The 26,108-nt window shown below is 43.0% G+C and overlaps 1 protein-coding gene across 4 annotated transcripts in view; it reads left to right on the forward strand.

Moving 5' to 3' along the window:
• Positions 1-9,437: 9,437 nt before the first annotated feature.
• Positions 9,438-26,108, forward strand: part of LOC120244561 (retinitis pigmentosa 9 protein-like) — a 55,177-nt gene continuing 38,506 nt past the window's right edge. For all 4 annotated transcript variants that reach the window (XR_005531568.1, XR_005531569.1, XM_039251151.1 and 1 more), the window contains exons 1-5: positions 9,438-9,687; positions 14,734-14,764; positions 16,795-16,924; positions 23,166-23,257; positions 26,014-26,075. Coding sequence is in view for 2 of the 4 variants with exons in the window: in XM_039251151.1 (XP_039107082.1) it covers positions 9,536-9,687; positions 14,734-14,764; positions 16,795-16,924; positions 23,166-23,257; positions 26,014-26,075 (467 nt within the window). In the remaining 2 variants the exon portion in view is untranslated. The remainder of the gene's footprint in view (positions 9,688-14,733; positions 14,765-16,794; positions 16,925-23,165; positions 23,258-26,013; positions 26,076-26,108) is intronic.

Consider the following 26,108-nt stretch of genomic DNA (forward strand, 5'->3'; position numbering starts at 1 on the left):
TTGTGTGCTCTGTAAGATGAAGATGAAACATGGTAATTATAAGATAATTATAGATTTCATTAGATCCCAGAATCTAATGAGAAACTACACGTCGTTTCCAACAGAGCTAAAGCTATGGAAATAGAAAACCTGTGAATATAATTCATCCTATTAACACTGGTTTATCTGTAAGTGGTTGAATTTGCGGTGATGATTTGCTTTCTTCTTTGTACCTTTCAGTGTTCCTTTATGAGTTTTTTAAAATGTTTTATTTATTTCTAGGAGAGAGAGAGAGAGAGAGACAGCGTGAGCAGGGGAGGGTCAGAGAGAGAGGGAGTCACAGACTGAAACAGGCTCCAGGCTCTGAGCTGGCAGTCGGCACAGAGCCTGACGCGGGGCTCGAACCCACGAACCGCGAGATCATGACCTAAGCGAAAGTCGGACGCTTAACCGACTAAGCCACCCAGGCTCCCCTCCTTTATGGTTTTTAATGACTGCATCACAGGTTTATTAAAACGACCCAGTTTTACATAGAAACAAACAGGAATCTTCCACCCCCTTACTGTGACTGAATGCCACCTGTCTGGGCCTCACTTTCTTCTTCTGTAAAATGAAGTGGTTAATTTCTAAGACTCCCACCAATTCTAAAATCCTATGATAGTGTGAGAGAGAAAACACACAGGGACAGGACAGGGAAGAAGACAGATGTAGGAAGAGATAGGCTAAGGACTGACCACCCCTTCCATTATGACTTTAAGGGCTTCCTAGTGGTTTGATTTCTTGTCATGCCTTTAAAAGTGTTAATTATCTAGGGGCGCCTGGGTGGCTTAGTTGGTTGAGCTTCCAACACTTGGTTTCAGCTCAGGTCATGACCTCATGGTTCATGAATTTGAGCCACATCAGGTTCTGTCTGCACTGATGGTGCCAAACCTGCTGGGGACTCTCCATCTCTCCTCTCTGTCCCTCTCCTGCTCATGCTGTCTCTGTCTCTCTCAGAAATAAATAAAAATTTAAAAAAATTTTTTTTTATATTTTATTTATTTCTGAGAGAGAGACCGTGTGAGCAGGAGAGGGTCAGAGAAAGGAGACACAGAATCTGAAACAGACTCCAGGCTCTGAGCTAGCTGTCAGCACAGAGCCCGACGCGGGGCTCGAACCCACGAACAGAGAGATCATGACCTGAGCAAAAGTCGGACGCTTAACCGACTAAGCCACCCAGGCGCCCCAAAATAAATAAAATTTAAGAAAAAAACTTTATAAGTTTTTTAAAAGTTACTTATCTAATCAAACTGTGTGCTTTTCAACATTTCTAAATCCCAATAGATATTCTTTGTATTGGATTTCTTTTTTTTTTTTTTTTTATTTATTTCTAGGAGAGAGAGAGAGAGAGAGAGACAGCGTGAGCAGGGGAGGGCCAGAGAGAGAGGGAGACACAGACTCTGAAATAGGCTCCAGGCTCTGAGCTGGCAGTCAGCACAGAGCCCGACGCGGGGCTCGAACCCACGAACCGCGAGATCATGACCTGAGCGAAAGTCGGACGCTTAACCGACTAAGCCACCCAGGCGCCCCTGTATTGGATTTCTATAGCAATCTACCAAAGAGACAGTTTACCTCTTGGCTTTAGTGACAGCATTATCCTAAGAACTAATTAAAATCAAGCTGAAACTTTGTTTTAAACTATTTATTTAAGTAACCTCTACAACCAACATGGGGCTTGAAATCACAACCCCAAGATCAAGAGTTGCGTCCTTCCCTGACTGAGCCAGCCAGGCGCCCCCAAGCTGAAACTTTTTAAAAATTTTCCACTGAGTTTCTGAGGGTGACTTTGTGAGGACTTCTCAAGTCTAAAAACTAAATATCTACTCAAGAAGAGTCAACAATAGGGGTGCTGTTGCAGCTCAGTCAATTACCTGGCTCTTGGTTTCAGCTCAGGTCATGGTCTCACATTGGTGGGTCCTAGCCCTACTTTGGGCTCTGTGCTGACAGTGTGGAACCTACTTGGAATTCTCTCTCTCCTTATCTCTCTGCCCCTTCTCTGCTTGCTCTCTCTCTTTCTCCCTCTCTCAAAATAAATAAATAAATAAATAAATAAATAAATAAATAAATAAATAATTTCTAAATGAAGAAAAGTACAGAATAAGAGAAACATCCAAAAGGGCTGAGGCCAATGGAGCCGTGGAGCAGCGTGGAGAAGGCAGAGAAGGGACATCTGGCAAAGGGTTGGTCTGGATGAAAGTCACAAAACTTGGTTCTGTCCTATCCCCTCTATATAGGAAGTTGATTGGGAAAATCAAGGTAGGCAATAAAGAAAGAATTCTACGTTTCATTGAGCCTGAAATAAAGAAGTCTCATGAATCAGATCTTCCAAGAATAGTAAACCCTGGAAGCTAAATAAGCTGTTAACTTTAACTTGGCATATACTAGGCAGGGATAAAGAAAAGGCCAGCAATAAGAAAAACATCGCTGGAAAGTCCATCTTAGCTGACCTCAGGCAAATGTGAAGCAGGAGACATTCACTTGCAGCAGCACCCCCTCTCCTTCACTCCCCAAGAGTTTGCAACAAATTATCCCACAGGCTATGTTCTCTGATGAAAAACCCTAGACTAGAAATCAGACCACCTTCGTTGTAGGGCCACCCATCCCCCTACTCTCGGAGCATCAATCTTCTTATCTGTAAAATGTCTTGCCCACCTCCACAGAGTTTCTGTGAAGATCAACTGAAGCAATATATGAGGGATGGAACTGCAAAATACAATGTAAATGTGAGGAATCATATTTATCTATGAGTAATAGAAGATCCAACACAAAATCACTTAACCTGAAAAGAAATATACTATCTCTCAGAATAGGAAAGCAGCTCCAGGACTGGGTTAATCAAATGTCTCTAAAACATCCTCAGGAGCTGAATGGTCTCTTCTCAGTCAGCCTCAGGTTTCACTGCTGCCCCTTCATGGCTGCCCCAGATCAGCTACCACATTCAGGGAGAGCCATCTTGAAGGAGAAAGGATCGTTTAGTATTATTCCAAGTATCATTTATTAAGATCAAGGAACTTTCTATAATGCTTTCCTCGGACAAGACCTCCCCTCACATCTCATTGACAAAAATTGAATCACGTGTCCATTGCTAAACCAATCAATGGAAGAGGAATAGGGTTACTATGTTTGCTTTAAGACTAATCAAGATTGGGGCACCTGGGTGGCTCAGTCGGTTCAACGTCGGACTTCACCTCAGGTCATGATCTCATGGTTCGTGCGTTCGAGCCCTGCGTCGAGCCCTGCGTCGGGCCCTGCGTCGGGCCCTGTGCTGACTGATGGCTAGCTCAGAGCCTGGAGACTGTTTCAGATTCTGTGTCTCCCTCTCTGACCGTCCCCTGCTCACGCTGCCTCTCTCGCGCGCGCTCTCTCAGAAATAAAAATAAAACATAAAAAAAAAAAGACTAATCAAAATTCACCTCCAGAAAGGATGGAAGGGGTCTCTACTCCCTAAGCAGCCTCCCCTGAAGCAGGTAGCTACCTTAGACTCCTGAACAGTATCAGAGTGCTCCCAGCAAGGAAGAGAAGGGGGAACCCAAGGTTTGGCAGAGATTAGCAATTACATTTGGTGTCTCCCCTTCTTCCCTCACTCTTCCCTACCTGCAAGCTTCAGTGAAAGCATATTGTCTGCCATTTTTCCTCCAATCCTACTAGCTACTAAACTGTTACTGAAAACAGTTAAGATTGTTAGGAATAAAACAGGGTCTCTCACATGTTTCTACTGTGCTGGAGAGAACTGTGGACTGTATTCCTGGGAGCTTGCTGCCTACTTCACCATGAGAATTCTTTGAAATCTGGTGTTTTTAATTTTTCAAAAGGCAGATTTGCATTCTACCCTCTTAGCTAGCAGTGTTTCTTTATTATATAATAGAATGTGGTCTTTCTCTTTTACTCACATTTTGCCTTCCTCCATCTTCCCACTGGAGAAAGGTCACTTATGAGATAAAAGCTAGTGAAATACACCTTGTGGACCACCACAACTCCAGGAGCCCAAGTGCATCTCTTCAACACTTTGCATTGCACCCCAGAATAGCCCCGAACTCCTCGTGCCCACCCCCAGCGGCTCACACACCTGCACCAGTTCCTGCAAATGCACATCCTGTAGGAAGAGGTACTGCCCTGGCTGCCTCACGGGCTGTGCCAACTGTGCCCAGGGCTGCATCTGCCAAGGGGCATCTGACAAGTGGAGCAGCTATGCCTAATGTCAGGGAGAGTCTCCTCTCCCAGGTAAATAGAGCAACGTGTACAAACCTGCAGGGGTTTTTTCATACTACCCTGAATTGATCGCTACACTCCTTCTTCTATGAATTATTTGAAAGACAATAACTTCATCTAGATTCTTCTGGAAAAAAAAATAGGTGTGTAAAATAATATACCTTGTGAGCAAAATAATGGCATCAAAGTTATGCTGTGAAAGGTGATCAGTATAAGCCAGAGAAAGTCCAGTCTTTTTAACATAGTTCTATTCTGAAAGGCTTAAAACCTAGCCAGTAAAAGAGAGTCAGGGGGATGGGGTGCCTGGGTGACTTAGTCGGTTAAGCGACTGACTTTCGCTTGGGTCATGATGTCGCGGTTCCTGGGTTCGAGCCCCTCGTCGGGCTCTGTGCTGACTGCCGGCTCAGAGCCTGGAGCCTGTTTCAGAGTCTGTGACTCCCTCTCTCTCTGACCCTTCCCTGCTCATGCTGTCTCTCTCTCTCTCTCTCCTAGAAATAAATAAAAAAACATTAAAAAAAAAAAAGAAAGTCAGGGTCTACTACAGCCACCCCTCCACAACTGGGCCCACACTGAGGCCCGCTGGCTGGCCTGGAGAATTAACTGGTATCTTAGGATGGGGTAGAGGGTAGAAAAAACTGAGGCGGGAGATAGAGCAGGGAGGGAATACAAATAAGTCATCTCCCCCCTGGGAGAGGTGCTTTGGTACAAAGTGAAGACTGACTCCCTACGTATTCATGGTTGGGTAATAATCACTTTACTCTCTTTCTGTAAAGAAACTATACCTGCACACCCTTCCAGATGCTACAGGCACAAATAATGTGGGACAGGTAAGAATGATGTTTTAGAATTATAAGCAGTAAGGAAAGAATTCCTGTTTGTTTCCCTGGTTAATGGATGAGATGCTACTACATTAAGTCTATCACCACAACCAGGAAATGGGACTGAGTCTGAGAGATGACGCTATGTAATAAACATCTGACTCCAGTTTTGATGCTGACCACTGGAATTTGCAAGCCTCACCTCCACTTTCACCTTTTGTCCCACATGTGGGCGAGGTGGGGGGAGTTCAAATTGCTCAAAATCTTGGCCTGTATGTGGGAACACTCACCAAGTTTCACCTCTTAAACACAGTAAAACCCAGAGCCACTCACCTTTCTTTTGCTGAAGTCATTTTTGGACTAGCTTAGGTGTCTGAACTGCTCTTCCAGAAAGTCTCAATATGTGAACAACAAATTTCTTCCTACCTTCTTTTTTTTTTAATGTTTTATTTATTTTTGAGAGGGAGAGGAAGAGAGAGAATGCGTGGAGGGGCAGAGAGAAAGGAAGACAGAGGACACAAAGCAGGCTCTTCCCTGACAGCAGAGACCCCGATGTAGGGCTCGAACCCACGAACTGCGAGATCATGACCTGAGCTGAATTTGGATGCTCAACTGCCTGAGCCACTCAGGTGCCCCTCTTCCTACCTTCTTGATGCATATGTGGTATCATCAGTCTTGACAGTGAACCAGTTTTGGGTAGATGGGGGTCCATCATGCCTCTGTGAAGTGAACACAGAGGCATATCACACTGGATGAATGACCAGGAAAATTCTGTCTGGTGTCAAAATACACAAAGAACCCAGACTCGCTTCGAGGGAAGGATCAAAAGATTTTCACTGCTTTATAAGTTCTAACATGTTAGTCATAAAGCAGAGATGCCTAGAATGCAGGCCAGGAGGCGGTATTGGGAGAGGCTGTCTGAACTGCACATCTATTTTTCCCTGTCGAGAATCCCTTTCCACTCTCTCTGTCTCCTCTCACCCTCTGTTAACAGAACCTTGATTTCACTTTGAGGAACTCCCTTTCCCAGGCTGTTAATCCTGCCCCTGTGAGTTAAGACGGGTGTATGATATTGGTTTGACCAGAGTACTGTAGCTCTTTGATCACAGTGACTCTTTCCATGGCAGCTACATAATTCAAAGAGTTTTGGTTGATATTTGCTGAAATAGAATTATCAATCCCTGGATCTTCTTGTATCCATCTCCCTTAGTACTGCCTTGCAGGGAGAGATCAAATCATTGTGTTAGGCAAATGTTTGAATCAGTCATGATTCCTTCAATTGCAAGTAAGAGAAACCCAATTCAATTGGTTTCTATATAGAAGTATATCCCAAGGTATTCAGAGTATTTGCTTATGTTGCTATAAGATCACTGGTTATGGTTGTCTTTTTTTTTTATGTTTTATTTATTTCTGAGAGAGAGAGAGAGAGAGCAGGGAAGGATCAGAGAGACAGGAAGATACAGAATCTGAAGCAGGCTCCAGGCTCTGAGCTGTCAGCACAGAGCCCGATGCGGGGCTCGAACCCACGAACCGTGAGATCATGACCTAAGTCGAAGTCAGACGCTTAACCAACTGAGCCACCCAGGTGCCCCTGGTTATGGTTGTCTTTTAATTTTTATCTTTTCTGCCTTCTTCTTTCTTTTCCTTTTCTTTTTCTTCTTCTTCTTTTTTTTACTTTTAGGGGCATAGCTTGGCCATCAACAAAGCCTCTCAAGGAGGGCAGGAACAATTCTGGTTCAGCTTGGTTGGGGTGAGACACTTAGATTTACTCTGCTATGTACCATGGAGTCATCTGACTAGGGTTTGGGGGCAGTTAGGCACTATTTATTGAATCTCAAGGTCGCTTCATGTGATCTCTCTTCATTAGTTAACTTGGACTTCAGCAATGCATGGTGGCTTCAGGGCAGTTGAAAAGCTTATGTTTCTTAAAGTTTTAGAAGCAAATATTTAAAGAGAACCAACTGGAAACTATCTAATCTTTTCTGACCTCATCTTTAAAATGATGAAGCATCACTTCCACTACTTTCTACTGGTTACAGTCAAATCACTAAGGTTGGTCTAGATTCAAGAAGGGGCATAGATCCCACCTCTCTGTGGGAGTAGTATCAAGGTCATTTGTAGAAAACAAGTGACATGGGAGAAATTACTGCAGGTGACTGGAATAATACCATCTGCCACAATAACTACAGTCATAAGATATTAAATTACAAATTGCAATGTCAAGTTATTAGTCTACAGTAGGAGACCTACCTTTCCACTGACCCCAGTGCTCAGATCTGACAAAAACACCTTTCTCCTCATATTAGGATCTGGTGTAAAACACTGTCAGGATGTTGTTGGGTGGGAATGGAATCAGAGCAGAGGAGCTTAGGTAGTATTGAAAGGTATTTCCTTTAAGATGGAGCCAACTTTTGCAGCATTGTTTACGACAACCAAGATACGGAAACAACCTGTGTCCATCCATAGATGAATGGACAAAGATGTGTTATACACATACAGTGAAATATCACTCAGCCATAAAAAGGAATGAAATCTAGCCATTTTTGACAACATGGATGGACATAGAAGGCATTATGCTAAGGGAAGTGAGTCAGAGAGAAAATAAACAATACCATGATTTCCTGAACCTGTGGAATCTAGAGCCCCAAAAAAACCAAAAAATTCTAGAGCACAAAAAATAGAGAACAAATTGGTGGTTGCTAGAGGGGATTGGTGGGAAGATGGGTGAGATAGGTGAAGGGGATTAAGAGGCAGAAACTTCCAGCTTTAAGATAAATAAGTCACAGGGATGAAAAGTGCAGCAAGGGAATATCGTCAATAATATTGCCATAACTTTGCATGGTGACACATGGTAACTACACACACAAGGTAAACATTTCTTAATGGACATAAATGTTGAATCAATATGTTCTACACCTGAAACTAATATAGTATTGTATGTCAACTACACTTCAAATTAAAAAAAGAGACGAGGCCACATTTGGTCAAGTTCATGCCTTATTCCAAATGCTGCATATTTCTCCAGTGGTCAGAACACTCATGCGTGTTTATATAATTTGTGTCTTTAGTGGACAGTGCTGGACAAACACCACCGGATTATTTTACCTAGGTTCTCTTTTTCTAGATTCTATCGACCATCTTCTTTCTGTAAACGATTAAGTTACACTTGCTTTGTTTCTCAGTCGTCACATTTCTTCCTTAGACTATATTCTTTTTGACTAGATGAAGATGTCTTGCGAGGTATTTACAGGGTACTTATTGGTCCAGGTAACTTACATCAACAGCTGGACTGATATATGCACCAGTTTTTCCCTCCCAGAGGGAAACTTGATTTCCAAGTCATGGGACAAATCAGTGTAACATGTGTTTCCGTTCAAAGCCTTTGTTTATTTGGATTTTCTCTAATAAATATGAAAGTGCTCTTCATATATTTTAAGTACTAATTATCTTAAACACCACATTTGAGGGATATATTCCCTATGCTGTTAGATTTCCTTTGTGATTTCTTCCATTATGTTATAGCTAAAACAATTATAACTTCACATAACAGACACATTTTCAAAATGCAACCTTGTTAAGCACTTAACACTTTGCATCTCTGCTCCATGACTTATTGCCTCTGCGTGTTATTTAATTCCCGGGGTTCCCTCCATTCTATAAGGGTAATAACAGCAATTGGTTTTTAAAGATTAAACCACCCATTTTTAAGGGCTTAGCTCAATGACGAACACAAAAAAAGTGCTCAGTATATACAACTTTTCGCCCAGCACCCAAACGTCTAAATACACTGTACGCTGTGTTTTAACCATGCTTTGGAAAATTAGAGAATTTTTCTATAGAAAAGCAAGATCTTGCTTTCTTCAAAGCTGTTTTTTTATTGTATTTTTTTTTCACAAATAGTTTATTGTCAAGTTGGTTTCCATGTAACACCCAGTGCTCACCCCCACAAGTGCCCCCCTCCGTGCCCCTCCCCCCCATCAGTCTTCAGTTTTTGTCAGCATTCAAGAGTTTGGTGGGGGAAAGGGAGAGAGGCAAACCATGAGAGACTATTGAATCTTCAAAGCTGTTTGAAGCCCAGCACCGCGTAGCAGCAGCGCCCCTGGACCCACCTGGGGCTACGAAGTCACCTCGCACCCGCTCCCGGCCTCCGGGGGGAGGGGCTTCCCGGCTGCCCCGCAGGCCTCCCCCGCCCGCCTCGCGGCCGCCGCCAGGGGCCGCCCTCCGACCTCCGGCGCCCGCAGGCCAGGCGCGGGGCCACGGCGCTCCGAGCGCGGGCTGGGGGCCGCGGCGCAGGGAGGTGGCCGGCGGGCCTGGCGGGAGGCGGGGACCGGGAGGCCTCGGCGGAGGCAGCGGGCCCTGCCCGGGCGGACGGCGGGAGGGGGCGCTGCGGGGCCGGCCGGGCGCGGCGCGGAGGAAGTGCCGTCTTCGCCGCTTCAGCTACTGGAGCCGCCTCAGGCGCGCCGCGGGTCGCCTCCGCCGCGCCGGCCGCGATGTCTTCCCGGCCGGGGCGTGACGACGCGCGGGCCGGGGGCGCGCGGCGGCCGCGGGAGTCGGCGGAGCAGGAGCTGCAGCGGCGCCGAGAGCAGAAGCGGCGGCGACACGACGCGCAACAGCTGCAGCAGCTCAAGCACCTGGAGTCCTTGTGAGTCCGCGCCGCCCGCGCTCCTCCGCGAGCCGTGCGTTCGCGGTGCCCGGCGCCGCGGGGACGCGCGAGGCTGGGTCCCGGGGGGACGCGGGCAGCGGGCCCGGGCCACGTCAACCCCCAGTTCCCGCCCCGCGCGGCGCGGCCACCCGACCTCCAGGGGCGCCTCCGCGGGGAGCGAAGGGCCGTTGCCCGCGCGCGCGGAGCGGCCTGGGCGGGCGGGGCAAGCGCGGGCTCTGGTTCCGCGCGCGAGGCCGGCGTGCGGCCCGGGCTCTGCGGGGCGGGCGCTGAGGATCCGGCGGCACTCAGTAGGCTCTGCGTCGCGATTTGGGGACTGAACGCGCGGCAAGTGCAGTGAGCGCCGCGGTCCTGCCCTTTCACGGTGTCGGTTCAGCGGGCCCGCAGTGAACCGGCCCAAACCCGCCTGGTCTTCATCGGCTGCGACGGGGGACGAGAGGCGGCCGTCCTGTGCAGTTGGGGCGGCGCGGAGGGAGGGCTGCAGGACGGGGTGCGGGACTGTCCCTAGAGATCCCGAAGGCGGCTGTCAGGTGGAAGAGCGTGGCGACTGGCTCTCTTCAGCCCTGAGAATCTGGACCAGCGTGGAGGGTGGGAGCTACGGAGAGCCCAGCTCCAGCCCCGCAGGAAGAATTAGGACCGGAGGCTCCCGTTCCTGCTGGTGCGCGTGGCCTCACTTCAGGCACCGGGCACGCCGGGTTCCAGCGGGTTCGAGGACACTGCCCGTAGCCTGTGGGAGAAGGGCAGGTTGTAGAGGAGTTGGAAACATCAGCTGGGCGCTGGGCTTGCGGCCTTTCGGTGCTCTTCTGTGATTCTGCCACTCTAATTAGCTCTGGAAGATTAACTTGTAAGTTTGCTGTTCCCTGAGTTATTCAGTAAATACCCCGTTTCTGTTTCAGGCACTTCTGTTACCTCTGCTAAGACGATATATAAAGAAAAGTCCTCAAAGGAGTCAGATCCTTTGTAATTAACCTGAGAGCTCTGACACAAAATGCTTTGCGTTGTTGGAGACTGGCCTGCTCTTTTCAATGTGACCCTTCAGTCATCAACTACCTTCCTTTACATTTGTGAAAACAGTTGTAAATGGACTTTTTAAAGGAAATGCCATTGCTAATAATAGATTTCACAGTGTGTAGTTCCATCACACTCCTTTTCATCTTGGCAATAACAATTACAGATTTTTCAGGAATTTGGATTTCTGTTTGGCCATCTGTTGTTTTTGTACAATTCTGTGGCTCAGAGGAGGTATTACTGGATTATTGGATTCATAGAATGTACCAGCAAACTCCCTTTGGTCTCTTTGCATAAATATTTCTAACGAATAGCTGCAGATGAACTGAATCATTTCCCCAATTTGTACAGATTTCCATTGTTCTTGCTATGTTATGCCACCACTTTGTGTTAGAAAATATTTCAGCGTTTGCTTTGGACAATCACTATACCAGGCCTAAGAGGCTAAGTCTGTTGATGTCTACTTGTTTACTATGTAATCTTCATGGGGCAGATCCTCCCCTGTCTGCTCAGAAAAGCTCTCGAATAGTCTCCTGGCATTTGTCATTTACCACCTGGCAAGTTGTTTTCTTCCACCTCTGCTGGTCCAGATCTTGGCCTCTCTGATGCTAGCGCACCCTTCAGTCTTAAGGTGCCTCATGAAGCTTTTGAGAGGATTGAAGACATGGATTTGTCTTCAGCAGAAGGGACAGAAGCCAGCATTATGAAGTGTATGACGTGATCTGTTCACCCATGTGGAAATTGAGGCTCTGGGGGGGTTAAGTAACGTGCCCCAAGTACACAGTGAGAACGAGTCATAATTCAGACCAAAGGTTTTTACCTCCAAATCCCATGAAGTTTCCACTCTGCCTCGCTTTACTTCTACAGAATTCTCATTCACACTGATTTAGAACTGAAAAATACTCCTCCTAGAATTTGGGATCTTATCCTCCAAGAAGATAGAACATTTCCTTTTATCAGGGCAGTTTCAAAGAGTTATTGACGCTTCTGAAAGTAGTTTTCATTTTATGTTTTTTTGGATGTAACTAGTTATATCTTTATGCTCTTAGTTCTCCCTTCTAGTACCTAGCAACATGCTGGCCACAATAATTGACTGGTTACTTGTACAAGGAGCAAGTTTTTATGTTGAACCCTTAATATTTTCTGAATATCAAATTTAGTATTGCCTATTGTACCTGCTCCTTTTTTGTGGGAGGAAAATATCAAGTTGGTTAGGGCTAGGGTGAGGATTATATTCCTGAAACAATTACAGAAATAGCATTGTTAAAACAGAAATCCAGCCTCTATAACTCTATAGCAGATATGGACTCCTAATAGCATATTTTTGGCTCCAGTTTTCTTTCTTAGTCCCAACTTATCTTTGGTTTTTCTCTCAGAGATACATTAACCTGGGCTAATACCAACATAGCTGTAATGTAGATACTATTGGTACTATTTTTCTTTTGCAGTTAAAAAGCATTTTGTGGGTTAATACACATAGATGTGAATACAGTGAAAAATCAAGATCTCTCCCATTAATGAACCTTGGTTCCTCTCCCTAGAGGCACGCATGTAACCAATTTCCTAGGCATCCATATAGAGATAGCTTAGTGTGTGTGTGTGTGTGTGTGTGTGTGTGTGTGTGTGTGGCCATATATAGTCTCCTTTTTCCCATACACACAAATAGGAGCTTACCAAATACATGTGTTGCTCCCTATGTCCTCCCTCAACCCCCCCCCCTTTTTAACTTAAACTATTATGGAGATTGTTCCATATCAATATCTAATTCACTCTTTTAAGATTTATCAATGTTTATCTGTTGATAAAAGTAATACATTTTCATTATAGAAAATGTAATTAGTCACCCTTTGCTTTAGCGTCTGGGTGCAGCAATGTTAAAGTACTCACATTTACAATTTTCTGGAGTCTTCACAGTTTTAAACCAGCTGCTATGCCTAGATATCCTCAGTAAAACATTCTTTGCAGGTATTGAATGCACCCAGGATATTTGGTTATGATGGTTTTTTTTTTCATTCTTATTTTCATTTTTGGTCCTATCAACATTCATAATTAAAAGCCAAATACCCATGTAGTGGGTTATGGCTAGTAGTGTTATAGCTACTAGTTATAGTTAGTCAGTACTTAAAAATGAACATTAGCATTAGGGCGCCTGGGTGGCTTATTCAGTTAAGCATCTGACTTTGGCTCAGGTCATGATCTCACAGTTTTTGAGTTTGAGCCCTGCGTCAGGCTCTGTGCCAACAGCTCAGAGCCCGTAACCTGCTTCGGATTCTGTGTCTCATTCTCTCTCTGTCCCTCCCCTACTTGTGCTCTGTCTCTCCCTGTCTCTCAAAAATAAGTAAACGTAAAAAAAACCTTTTTTAAATGAACATTAGCAGTTGGTGTTGATTTTCCAGATTTGGAATTCAGAACCCTTTTGGGGCACCTCGACAGAGTGATAGGAAGTGAAAATGAATCGGGAGCATAGGCATGATGTGTCTTTACCCTTAAGGTCCTTGGGGGTCTGTGAGCTCCTTGGTGATTCCCACAAATCATACATCTGCTTACTCTAGCAGCATTCAGTAAAGAGAGTCGTCCAGGCCCCGTGCAGGGGTCCTGCGCCCCGAGTCCAGTCAGTACGGGCACAAAGCGGAGGAATGGATGGCTCACTCTGCGGGCAGGGTGGGTGGGCAGGGAAATGGAGGGGAAGCCTCTAGGACAGATCACCGTCACCTCCATCCCCTGCAACAAGCCGTTCCCTCCAGTTTCGCTCGTGCCCCGCTGCACTGCCCCATCCAAGTTAGAACAGATTCCTCCACCTTCTCCCCATAAGCATCTTCCATGCTGAGTAAGTGCAGGTTATGGTAAGTCAATAACCTGACAACAGTGACAGTCCGGAAGCATGATTAGCTCACGTGTCTTCCCGCACATTTCCCCTGCAATCTCTTGCTTTCTCTTCTTCACAAATAAAGTCATTGGGCTCAGACACCAAGTTATTATTTCAGTGAATTTTAGTGCTAGATCTCTGCAGGATGTGGTGTAGNGTGATAGGAAGTGAAAATGAATCGGGAGCATAGGCATGATGTGTCTTTACCCTTAAGGTCCTTGGGGGTCTGTGAGCTCCTTGGTGATTCCCACACATCATACGTCTGCTTACTCTAGCAGCATTCAGTAAAGAGCGTCGTCCAGGCCCCGTGCAGGGGTCCTGCGCCCCGAGTCCAGTCAGTACGGGCACAAAGCGGAGGAATGGATGGCTCACTCTGCGGGCAGGGTGGGTGGGCAGGGAAATGGAGGGGAAGCCTCTAGGACAGATCACCGTCACCTCCATCCCCTGCAACAAGCCGTTCCCTCCAGTTTCGCTCGTGCCCCGCTGCACTGCCCCATCCAAGTTAGAACAGATTCCTCCACCTTCTCCCCATAAGCATCTTCCATGCTGAGTAAGTGCAGGTTATGGTAGGTCAATAACCTGACAACAGTGACAGTCCGGAAGCATGATTAGCTCACGTGTCTTCCCGCACATTTCCCCTGCAATCTCTTGCTTTCTCTTCTTCACAAATAAAGTCATTGGGCTCAGACACCAAGTTATTATTTCAGTGAATTTTAGTGCTAGATCTCTGCAGGATGTGGTGTAGCATCAGTTTACTTATATAAGATCTCTGACTGCTGGGCATATTTTACTGTTTTTTTTTTTTAATGTTTTATTTATTTCTGAGAGAGAGAGACAGTGTGAGCAGGGGAGGGTCAGGGAGAGAGGGAGACACAGAATCTGAAGCAGGCTCCAGGCTCTGAGCTTGCTGTCAGCACAGAGCCTGACGTGGGGCTTAAACCCACGAACTGTGAGATCATGACCCGAGCCGAAGTTGGACGCTTAACCGACTGAGCCACCCAGGCACCCCTTATTTTACTGCTTTAGATCTAACGTAGTTTTAAGGTTTTACTAAAGATATTCTTTTCATTTTGGCCTGCAGTTGCTTTTTGCTCATTAAAATGTATTGTTTTCCTGTTAACATGATTGATGGCATTTTTTCTTTTCCTTTCTAGTTATGAAAAACCTCCTCCTGGGCTTATCAAGGTCAGTGTGAAGTTTGTTCCTTTGGTTATTCTCTCAGACATATTTGACTCAGTAACTTGTTATGAAAACCTGTTGCATAAGGTTTGGACCAGCCTTTTATCATAACCCTGCTTCTCCCTGCAGATGCCAGTCAGTCCGTACACTTTGGGCTTTGTGTCTCCAGCCTGTGTCCTTATAGAAATGTAATCAGCTGTGTGTCTGTTCCCTAAGAAACAATGGCAGGCCCACGTGTTCCTCAGCAATTGGTCCCCTTCTCTGTCTCTTGCTGTGGCTGCGTCTTCTCCCAGCTCTGTGCTCCATCTCGGACTCGCTGCTGGTTTCCTGAGTGTCATCAGCTCAGAGAACAGTAGTCTGTGTGGCGACTGGAAGCTCCTCTAGTCCAGCACCTGGTGCAGGACACCCCCTACCACTCCCTGCCAGCACCTGGCCATGTTGTCCAGTGCCTGTGAGAGTGAGACTTAGAGGGCTCTTTAGAGGCCAGAGCAACTTTATGCATGCTCACTTTGAATGAAAAGAAAAGATTTTTAGGGATGCCTGCCTGGCTCAATTGGTAGAGCATGAGACTCTTGATCTCAGGGTCATGAGTTTAAGCCCTGTGTTAGGGGTGGAGCCTATCTAAAATAAAAAAATAAAAAATATATATTAAAAATTTTTACTTAAAAGATTTTTAAGTGTTCTTCCACTATAGATTTAGTATTCATGAAACTGAAAAAAACTTTTTAATTGTAAATGTAGATATTCAGTGGTAAGTATGCAACTCAGATATAGCAGGTGTGTGACTAGAAAACATGACAGTGGCCTTCAAAGTATAATAAGTATTTTAACATAACGTTTATATATAATATTTTACATTTATATTTATTTTCAGAGAGAGAGAATGAGAAAGAGCATACACGCAGGAGCAGGGGAGGGAGGAACATGGAGAGAGAGGATCCCAAGCAGGCTCTGAGCTGTCAGCGCGGAGCCCGATGCAGGGCTCAAAACCACGAACCATGAGATCATGACCTGAGCCAAAACCAAGAGTCAGATGCTTAAGTGGCTGAAACAGCCAGGCAACCTTATGTTTTTTTTAATTTAATTTTTTTCTTTTTAATTATTTATTTTTTAGAGAGAAAGAGAGGGAGGGGCAGAGAGAGAGGAGACAGAGGATCCAAAGTGCCTCTGTGGCTGACAGCAGAAAGCCCAATATGGGGCTCAAACTCACAAACCATTATGAGATCATGACCTCAACTGAAGTCGGATGCTTAAGTGACTGAGCCACCGAGAGGCCCCTTAAATTTTAAGTAATTGTACACACAACATGGGGCTTAAACCTCAAACCTGAGATTAAGAGTTGCACCCTTCTGAGCCAGCCAGGCGCCCCTACTTTGTTATACCTTGCCTCATTTCACAAGGATATTGAGGTAGTAGAACCTTTTTTTGATCTTTGAATCTAATTTATGTTAGAATTTGGAGCTCACAGGGCCACTGGGTGGCTCAGTCACTTGAGCGTCCAACTTCAGCTCAGGTCATGATCTCACGGTTCATGGGTTTGAGCCCCATGTCCGGCTCTGTGCTGANACTTTGGCTCAGGTCATGATCTCGTGGTTCGAGGGTTTGAGCCCCGCGTTGGGCTCTGTGCTGACTGCTAGCTCAGAGCCTGGAGCCTGCTTCAGATTCTGTGTCTCCCTCTCTCTCTGACCCTCCCCTGCTCACGCTGTCTCTCTCTCTCAGAAATAAATAAAACATTAAAAAAAATCAAGAATTTGGAACTCACAGATTATTCCTATATGAAGGGCAAATTTCTGCTTTAATAGTAACTTTTCTCTAAGAACAACTACTTCATTTTCATGATATAGTTCTTCTGGTACATTTATTTCTGGGTTTTCTGTCAGGTATAATCTGTCTTTCTTTCTACTGGAGAGGGTAACTTAGGATGACATGGGCATGTCCAGCCCATGTGAGAGTCAGGCAGGGCTGCATTCTGAAGCAGGTAGGAGAGAATTCCAGTGTTCTTTTGCCATGTTGTGTATGCGTTTTTCCTTTTTTAGGAAGATGAGACTAAGCCGGAAGACTGTATACCAGACGTACCAGGCAACGAACATGCCAGGGAATTTCTGGCTCACGCACCAACTAAAGGACTTTGGATGCCCCTGGGGAAAGAAGTCAAAGTTATGCAGTGTGAGTATGGGAGAGTTTCAGGTAACACTCTTCAGTACATACAACTTACACACCACGACTTACAAAGTGTGTTTACTTCCTTTTTGTTTTTTTCTCACCAAGCCCTGCTAAGCCGAGGCATGATCTCTGTTTCATAGTTAAGGAAGCCGACCTGCATATGTTAGTGAGTGTCCTACGTAAGAGGCAGAGCAAGTCTCACTCCCAATGGCAGTGGTTGCCCACAGGACCGTAGCTGCCTTTGGAGTACACGCCTCGGTAATATTCAAGTAACAGAAAGGATTTCCGTTGCAGAAATGCCACGAGGGACAGAGATGCATTGGAGGGCAGGTCCCTTTGGGTCTTGCCTCAGTCATTCACCCCCCATCAGTGGTGTTAAGGTTTCATCCATGTGACCTGAAAGGAGCTGCAGCCACAGAGAGGGGGTCCAGAGCAGGCGTGCTGTGCATGCACGCCCCCATCTCCCCAGAGCCGCAACACCTTCATCCATCTTAATGGTATTTAGGACTTGAAGAAAGGGTACTGCTGCCTTTTAAAGACGTTTGTACAAAGATTCATCATGTACATAATTAAAGTAGTTCCCAATCTCTTTTTCTCCATTCCCACTTTTAGCTCTTTTAGTTGGTTATTTTGATATTTATCTTCAGAAGCCTGAGATCACATTTATATTGCATTGATTTTTCAGGTGTAGGTGGTATTTGTTGACATTGTACCATGGAAGATGAGTATTTACCTCTTACTACATACATGTACCCTTACTATATCACATCTTGCCCAAAATAGTTTTTTCATAATTTTGGTTAGATAATCCTTTGATATTTACTTTGTTATAATTATATCCAGAGCTGAGTCATATAGTAAACTGATTACTTTTCCTTTTCATGCATCCTGAATAATTTCCTCTTTTCCCCCACAGATTAGCAATTGCCTTGTTTTGGTGTGTGTTATGTGTATGTGTTTTGTTTTGTTGTTACTGTTTTTGCTTTCCAAATACTGATTTCTTCTTATTCAGTCTCACATAGTTCTAAAAGTTGAATCTTAAGACCTTCAAATGCCTGAGACAATCAATTACATTCTTCTGAAAATGGTTGCTTCCATGCTTATCACACAGAAATCTCCCTTCACTTTGTGTTATGTTTGTTTGAGAGAGAGCAAGCAGAGGAGAGGGAGAGAGAGAATCTTAAGCAAGGACCATGCCCGTATAGAGCCCAATGAGGGGCTCAGTCTTATGACCATGAGATCGTGACCTGAACTGAAATCAAGAGTCTGACACTTAACCAACTGAGCCACTCAGGCACTCCTCACTTTGTGTTATGAATTGAATGTTTGTGTTCCTCCACAGATTCATATATTGAAGCCCTGATCCCCAGTAGGATGGTATTTGGAGATAGGACCTTTGGATGGTAATTAGGATTAGATAAAGTACTGAGGGCAGCTTTGATGATATGATTAGTTCCTTTTAAGAAGAGACCAGAGAGCTTGCTCTCTGTCCACTGTGTGAGGACACACCATGAGATGATGCAGCTATCTGCAAGCCAGGAGGACAGTAATCATCAAAAACCAAGCCTTTCAGCATCCAGATCTTAGATTTCCAGTTTTTAGCCTATGAGAAACTAAATTCCTGTTGTGTAAGGGACCCACTCTATATTTTATTATCGGAGTCAGAACTGACTAAGACACTCATTCTGCAGTTTCCCTTAGCTTCCTTCCTGTATTGAATCTCCTGTTTTCCTATATGGTGACTCATCTTTGTTGTTACAATCTCTTGTTATGGTGGAACCAAGACCATTAAATGGGGAAAGGGCAGTCTTTAAAAAAAAAAAAAAAAAAAATGGACATCCTCATGCAAAAGAATGAAGTTGGATCCTTATCTAATATCATATATAAAATTTGACTCTAAGTGGATCACAGACTTAAATGTAAGACCTAAAACTATAAAATCTCTTAGAAGAAAACAGAGCAAAGCTGCACAAAATTGGACTTAGTAATGATTTCTTGGGTAAAACACCAAAGGTACAGCCAACAAAAGAAAAAACAGGCAAATTTGACTTCATGAAAACTAAAATTTTGCAAATAAAAGACATTAACAAAAGAGAAAAAGGGCAACTAACAGAATTGGAGAAAATATTTGCAAATCATATATCTGATAAGGTATTATATCTATAATATGTAGAGAATTCCTAATATTCCTAAAACAAGGAAACAAACAACCTGATTAAAATTTGGCAAAGGACTTGAATAGACATTTCTCCAAAGAAGATACACAGATATCCAGTAAGCCCATGAAAAGATTCTCAGCATCAATAATTAGTGAAATATCACCTCATACCTGTTAGGATGGCTACTATCAAAAAAACAGGGTTGCCTGGGTGGCTTAGTCAGTTGTGTCCGACTTCGGCTCAAGTCATGATCTCACAGTTCTTGGGTTCGAGCCCCATGTCGGACTTTGTGCTGACAGCTCAGAGCCTGGAGCCTGCTTTGGATTCTGTGTCCCTCTCTCACTCTGCCCTCCCCCTGCTCATGTGCTCACTTGTGCGCTCTCTCTCTCTCTCTCCCCCTCTATCAAGAATAAATAAAACATTAAAAAAATAAAAAATAAAACAAAATAAACGTTGGCACATGTGCACAGCCTTCTAGGTTCCCAGGACTGTGTCAGAATTTTAAAAAAAAATTTTTTTAATGTTTTATTTATTTCTGAGAGAGAGAGACAGCATGAGCAGGGGAGGGTCAGAGAGAGAGGGAGATACAGAATCTGAAGCAGGCTCCAGGCTCTGAGCTAGCCATCAGCACAGAGCCTAATGCGGGGCTCGAACCCACAAACTGTGAGATCATGACCTGAGCCGAAGTCAGACGCTTAACCAACTGAGCAACCCAGGCACCCCTGTGTCAGGATTTTTAAAAGCCCTCTATGGACACATTACCCAGATTGTTAAAATTTTTTAGCTTGGCTCCTCTTTATCCATATCACAGCCGATGGCAGCTGTGATATTAAAACAATTGCAGGTAATTGTTTTCAACAAATATCCTGAGGGATTGGGCTTTGCCTGTAGAGTAAACTACATGACTGGCTAAATAGCAACAACACCCTGCCACTGTGGCTCTGTGCTTTGAGGTTAGGGTTTTTTGAGGGGCTCAAAAACTGGCCTTGCTCCATTGAGGGTGCAGGATTGCTGCTTCTCAGAGCTGTCATGGTTGCAAGGCTGCTAGTTTTCAAGATTGTGGTAGCAATCCATAGAGAGGCTGGGAGTCTGCCTGGTTAAAATGCCAGAAATCCTGCTGTTCTTACCAAACTGCACTAGCTTTTCTTGAATGAATGCTCCTCAAATTGTGGTAAAACTTTGATTAATTTCCAGTGTTTCAAGTAAATTGATGTGGGCAAATTGGCAACTATTTTTAGTGCTTTGATGGAGGTTGTCACTTGGCCATTCTTGAAGTACTTCTTGGCGTATTCCCCTTGTAAAGAATCCTCTTCATCTTCATTTTTATGGAATGTCAGGAAGGGGATGAAGACAGGTAAATGTGTCTAGTCTGTCATCTTTACCCGGAAATCTACATCTTTTTTTTTTTTTAAGTTTGAAAACCACTGCTTTGTTTTACGAGGAGGTTACTTACATTTCAATTACCATTTTACAGTTAAGTTGCGTTGACATGGAAAGTGTCTGAATTGGGACCAAAGCCAGTTTTACTCACTTGTGATTTTCAAGGGCTTGCAGGGGCCCCAATGATATGTTGATATGGTCATATGATTTTGCAAAATTTGCCGAAGCAAGGTATTTTTTTTCTAAAGAGCCCCCCTCTACAAACCCATAATTTAAGCTCAGGCCTACAAAATTTCGACTCATACCAGACAGGATAAAAGACACATGTACATTTACATATTTTCACTGATTTTATTGATTGTAGTGCTATCTAGAACACTGGTTCTCAAACTTTAGCATGTCTATACATCACCAATTAATCTTTTAAAATTCTAGTATGTGTCAGTATTTCTAGGGTGGACCTAACACTCTGCATTTCTAACAATATCCCTTATGTTGCTGATTTTGCTTGTCCATGACCACATTTTGTGTTTTTTATTGTTTTTAATATAATTTATTGTCAAGTTGGTTTCTATACAACACCCAGTGCTCATCCCGACAAGTGCCCTCCTCAATGCTCATCACCCACTTTCCCGTCTCCCCCAACCCCCATCAACCCTCAGTTTGTTCTGAGTATTTAAGAGTTGTATGGTTTGCCTCCCTCCCTCTCTGTAACTTTTTTTTCCCCCTTCCCTCCCTCATGGTCTTCTGTTAAGTTTCTCAAGATCCACATATGATGGGGCGCCTGGGTGGCTCAGTCGGTTAAGCATCTGACTTTGGCTCAGGTCATAATCTCTCGTTTCTTGAGTTCTAGACCCACGTCCGGCTCTGTGCTGATAGCTTGGAGCCTGGAGCCTGCTTCAGATTATGTGTCTCCTTCTCTCTCTGCCCCTTCCCTACTCACACTCTGTCTCTCTCTCTCTCTCAAATATTTTTTAAAAATTAAAAAAAGATCCACATATGAGTGAAAACATATGGTATCTGTTTTTCTCTGCCTAATTTCACTTAGCATAATACCCTCCAGATGCATCCACATTGTTGCAAATGACCAGATTTCATTCTTTCTCTTTGACAAGTAGTATTCCATTGATATATATAAACTACATCTTCTTGATCCATTCGTCAGTTGATGGACATTTAGGCTCTTTCCATAATTTGGCTATTGTTGAAAGTACTGCTGTGAACATTGGGGTACATGTGCCCCAATGCATCAGCACTTCTGTATCCCTTGGGTAAATTCCTAGCTGTGCTATTGCTGGGTTATAGGGGAGTTCTATTTTTAACTTTTTGAGGAACCTCCATCCTGTTTTCCAGAGCAGCTGCACCAGTTTACATTCCCACCAACAGTGCAAGAGGGTTCCTGTTTCTCCACATCCTTGCCAGCATCTATAGTCTCCTGATTTGTTCATTTTAGCCACTCTGACTGGCATGAGGTGGTAACTCAGTGTGGTTTTGATTTGTATTTCCCTGATGATGAGTGATGTTAAGCATCGTTTCATGTGTCTGTTGGCCATCTGGATACATGACCACATTTTGAATGGCAAGAATCACCTTTCCTTTAATGATAAAAGAATTTTGAACACAAAAAAAGACTTTGGTTTGAATAAGTATAATCCTTCTTTCCTAAATTTTAAAATAATTAGGAGAGTTAACGAAGGGTGGGGTCATCTCAGAGGCAATCAATAAAGATTCTCCAAACTTAATTTTTTTTCAATGGTTTCCTGCATCCAACCCTCAAAATTAAAAAAGAAAAAACGTCCCTTCTCATTCACTTCATGCTTTTAGTAGCTGTGAGCATGAAGCAAACCTGGCTGATCTTAGCTGTAATTCCTTTTCCTGCTTCCTGACTTCCTTGGTTGGAGTTGCTTAACAACCAAACGCAGGGTCTCACTTAGCTCACTCTTCTCATATGACTTCCTTATGTGCCTCAAATCTAGATGATTCTGAGAGGACAAAAACAGGTGAGAAAAATGATAAGCATCTCACCCATTCCTGCTTTGTTCACCACTTCATTTTCCCCACGTCTCAATGTCTGATGCCATGTCCATTGTCACTAAAATTCCACAAAGGTGTATGCTTCCCTCTGTTGCCCTTGAACTTGTGTATGTATTTTATTATCTTTCCTCTCCATTCCTCATCAGGGCTGTCTGCTTTTAAATAATAAACTTTACAAAGAGCAATTTCCCTATTCACCAGGTGGAGCTGTATTAGAGTGCTAATGAAATTAACATTTTAAGAGAATTTGTGATTTGGTTTAATTAAAGGTGAGGGATTTGTGCAGTTGTTGATTCAATCAGAGAAAGAAGCTATTTGCTCTAGTGTCTAAAATTGTAAATGAGGATCAGAGTCACTTGATATATAGAAAAGACCTACTCTTTGAAAAATATAGCAAGCTACAGACAAAAAAAATTCACTCTTCACAGTACTTTTACATTGGATTGGTTAATACATATCTGATGAGGTAATATTTATTCCTAAAGCTACACGATTAAAGGATGCTTAGGGAAATAATCAGTTTCTAGGATCTTACATGGTTCATCCAGTCCTTGCATTTGCTTTTAGAATTGGAGTTTAATGAAGAAAAACTTTAATATGATCAACAGATTCATCTTCATTAAATGAAACCGTTATCTTACAGAAATATTTCCTTTTTTCTTTGTTTTTAGGTTGGCGTTGTAAACGGTATGGTCACCGAACAGGCGACAAAGAATGTCCTTTTTTTATCAAAGGCAACCAAAAGTTAGAACAGTTCAGAGTAGTAAGTAGAACCCCACCTTGTAAATTTACAGAAATACTGAATATTAATGAACCAGGCAGTAATCAGTGAACTGGAAGTTCACATAGAATACATTCACAGAAGCTTTTTGGCCAAAGTATCTAGTATTGACTACATCTCTTGTTAAATTACATTTGTGTGACAGATTAATTAACAAAAAACTAACTTTTTATTCAAGTGTTATTTGTTTACACCTTGGGATTAGTGATTCTTTTTCTAAAGCAGACATTTTTATTTACTCAATAATTTCAAGTTATATAAAATAATCATGTTTCATAAATAAATTAGGGGTTTGATTTCCCATTTTTTTAAATGTTTATTTATTTTTGAGAGAGAGAGAGAGAGCAGAAAGAGTGCAAGCAGGTAAGGGGCAGAGAGAGAGGCAGACACAGAATTTGAAGCAGGCTCCAGGCTCTGAACTGTCAGCACAGAGCCCGATGCAGAGCTCAAACTCATGAACCATGAGATCATGACCTGAGCTGAAGTCAGATGCCTAACTGACTGAACCACCCAGGTGCCTCTCCTAGTTTTTAAAGATTAAATAGCTTTATAAGCTAGAGGTGTGTGTATAAATTATATATGCTCTTTAGATGATAGTAAAATAGGCCTATTATTTCCTTACTTTATTTTAATAGAGTCATCTCCAAAAGGTGTTAATTTACCATTCACTAACTGCTCTGCCAAGTGAAATATGCTACTGTCTGGATGTATTGAGGTTGTCAGTATATGTCAGACTGGGGTCAACATTCTCTAAAGGTTTTAAAGAATTTAAGATGTTGTGTTTTTATTTTAATAATCTGTAATAATTTCTTTTTGATCTATCATTCCACTTCTAGGTGAAATGTCAATTTTTATAGATAGTATAGAACATAGTTTGGTGATAAATCGCAAAAAATTTGAACATACTCTTTTTATTTTTTTGACTCAGAAACCCCATTTCTGGGAATTTATTTTAAAGATACAAGAAAACTTCAACATATACACAACTGTTCATGTCTAAGGTTATGTATGTATAAGGATAACTCTAATAATTATATGATTGAAACAATGGAAATTGAAGAAAAATTGGAAATTTAGTAGTCTAATATATCATTAACATAAATTTCTCTGACATACAAATTAGTCATTAGGAATTTTTTTTTTTTTGAGATTTTATTGTTAGGAAAAAAAGGTTTTATTATTAGGGATGCCTGGATGGCTCAGTCAGTTAAGAATCCAACTGTTGATTTTGGCTCAGGTCATGATCTCACAGTTAGTGGGTTTGAGCCCCACAATGGGCTCTGTGCCGATAGCACAGAGCCTGCTCGGGATTCTCCATCTCCTTCTCTCAGTGCCCCTCCCCAGTCACATGCTTGCTCTCTCTCTCTCTCCCTCTTTCTCTCTCTCTTAAATGAATAAAACATTTAAATTATTTTTTTTTTATTTTTAAGTAATCTCTGTACCCAGTGTGGGGCTTGAACTCACAATCTCCAGATCAGGAGTCACATTTTCTACTGACTGAGCTAGCCAGGTACCCCAGAAATTATGTTTTAGAAGATGTCATGGAAAAATGTTCATGAAGACATAAGTAAAAAACAATCCAGTTGTGCATATAATAGGATTAATAATTTTTCATAAATGTATTAACATTTATTGAAAGAAAGAAACCAAATATTAATAGTAATTATCCCTAGGTAGGGAGGTAATAAGTTGTTTTTAACATAATTTTTTGGTAACATTTAAAATTTCTACAAATTAGATTTATTCCTTTTTAAAATTGAGATAATTCACATACTGTAACATTCCTCCTACATGTAATCTTATTTTTAAATAATTCAAGTCACTTTTTTTTTTCAAGTCACTTTAAATTATCTGTACTTCTGGTATACGTGCAGACTTTGAGGCATTTATTTATTTATTTATTTATTTATTTTAATGTTTTATTTATTTCTGAGAGAGAGAGAGAGACAGTGTGAGCAGGGGAGGGTCAGAGAGAGAGGGAGACACCGAATGTGAAGCAGGCTCCAGGCTCTGAGCTAGCTGTCAGCACAGAGCCCGACGCGGGGCTCGAACCCACGAACTGTGAGATCATGACCTGAGCCGAAGTCGGACGCTTAACCGACTGAGCCACTCAGGCGCCCCGACTTTGAGGCATTTAACATATATTTTTGTGTACCTATAAATGTTCCATTCTTATGTATCATTTTGTAATTTACTTGCATTTTTTAATACCATCTCTTGGTCATCTTTCCAAACAGAACAAAGCAAATTACCTCAATATTTCTACCTTGAATAGTATTTCATGATTCTGCCATGGTTTATGTTCTTGTAAAGGATATTTAAATTACAATCTGTATTTTTCTAATTGGAAAATTCTTTGTTAAAGCCTCAGTACGTTTGCAGTGACAGTAACCCTTAAGAAGCATTAGAACTTTTTGTTTTCATTTTTATTTTAGAGAGAATGTGTGAACAGGGAGAGGGGCAAAGAGTGAGAGAGAGATCCCCACGCAGGCTCCATGCTCAGCGCTCAGTGCAGAGCCCAACTTGGGGCTCGACCCCATGACCTCTGCACCATGACCTGAGTCAAAATCAAGAGTCAGACACTCAACTGACTGAGCCACCCAAGCACCACGAGAACATGTTAAACGGTACACCACACAGGAAAAAAAGCAGGTTTCAGTGAAATACGGATTTAATTTAAATTTAACTCAACAGTCCATGAAGCCCTAATCCAACCTTACCCTTCTCTAACCCTCAAGGCACATGAAGATCCCATGTATGACATCATACGAGAGAATAAAAGACATGAAAAGGATGTAAGGTGAGGTGATAATAATACCCTCATATATAAAGT

This window comes from Hyaena hyaena, unplaced genomic scaffold (genome assembly GCF_003009895.1).
Source record: "Hyaena hyaena isolate Hyena2069 unplaced genomic scaffold, ASM300989v1 scaffold_387, whole genome shotgun sequence".
Taxonomy (NCBI): domain Eukaryota; kingdom Metazoa; phylum Chordata; class Mammalia; order Carnivora; family Hyaenidae; genus Hyaena; species Hyaena hyaena.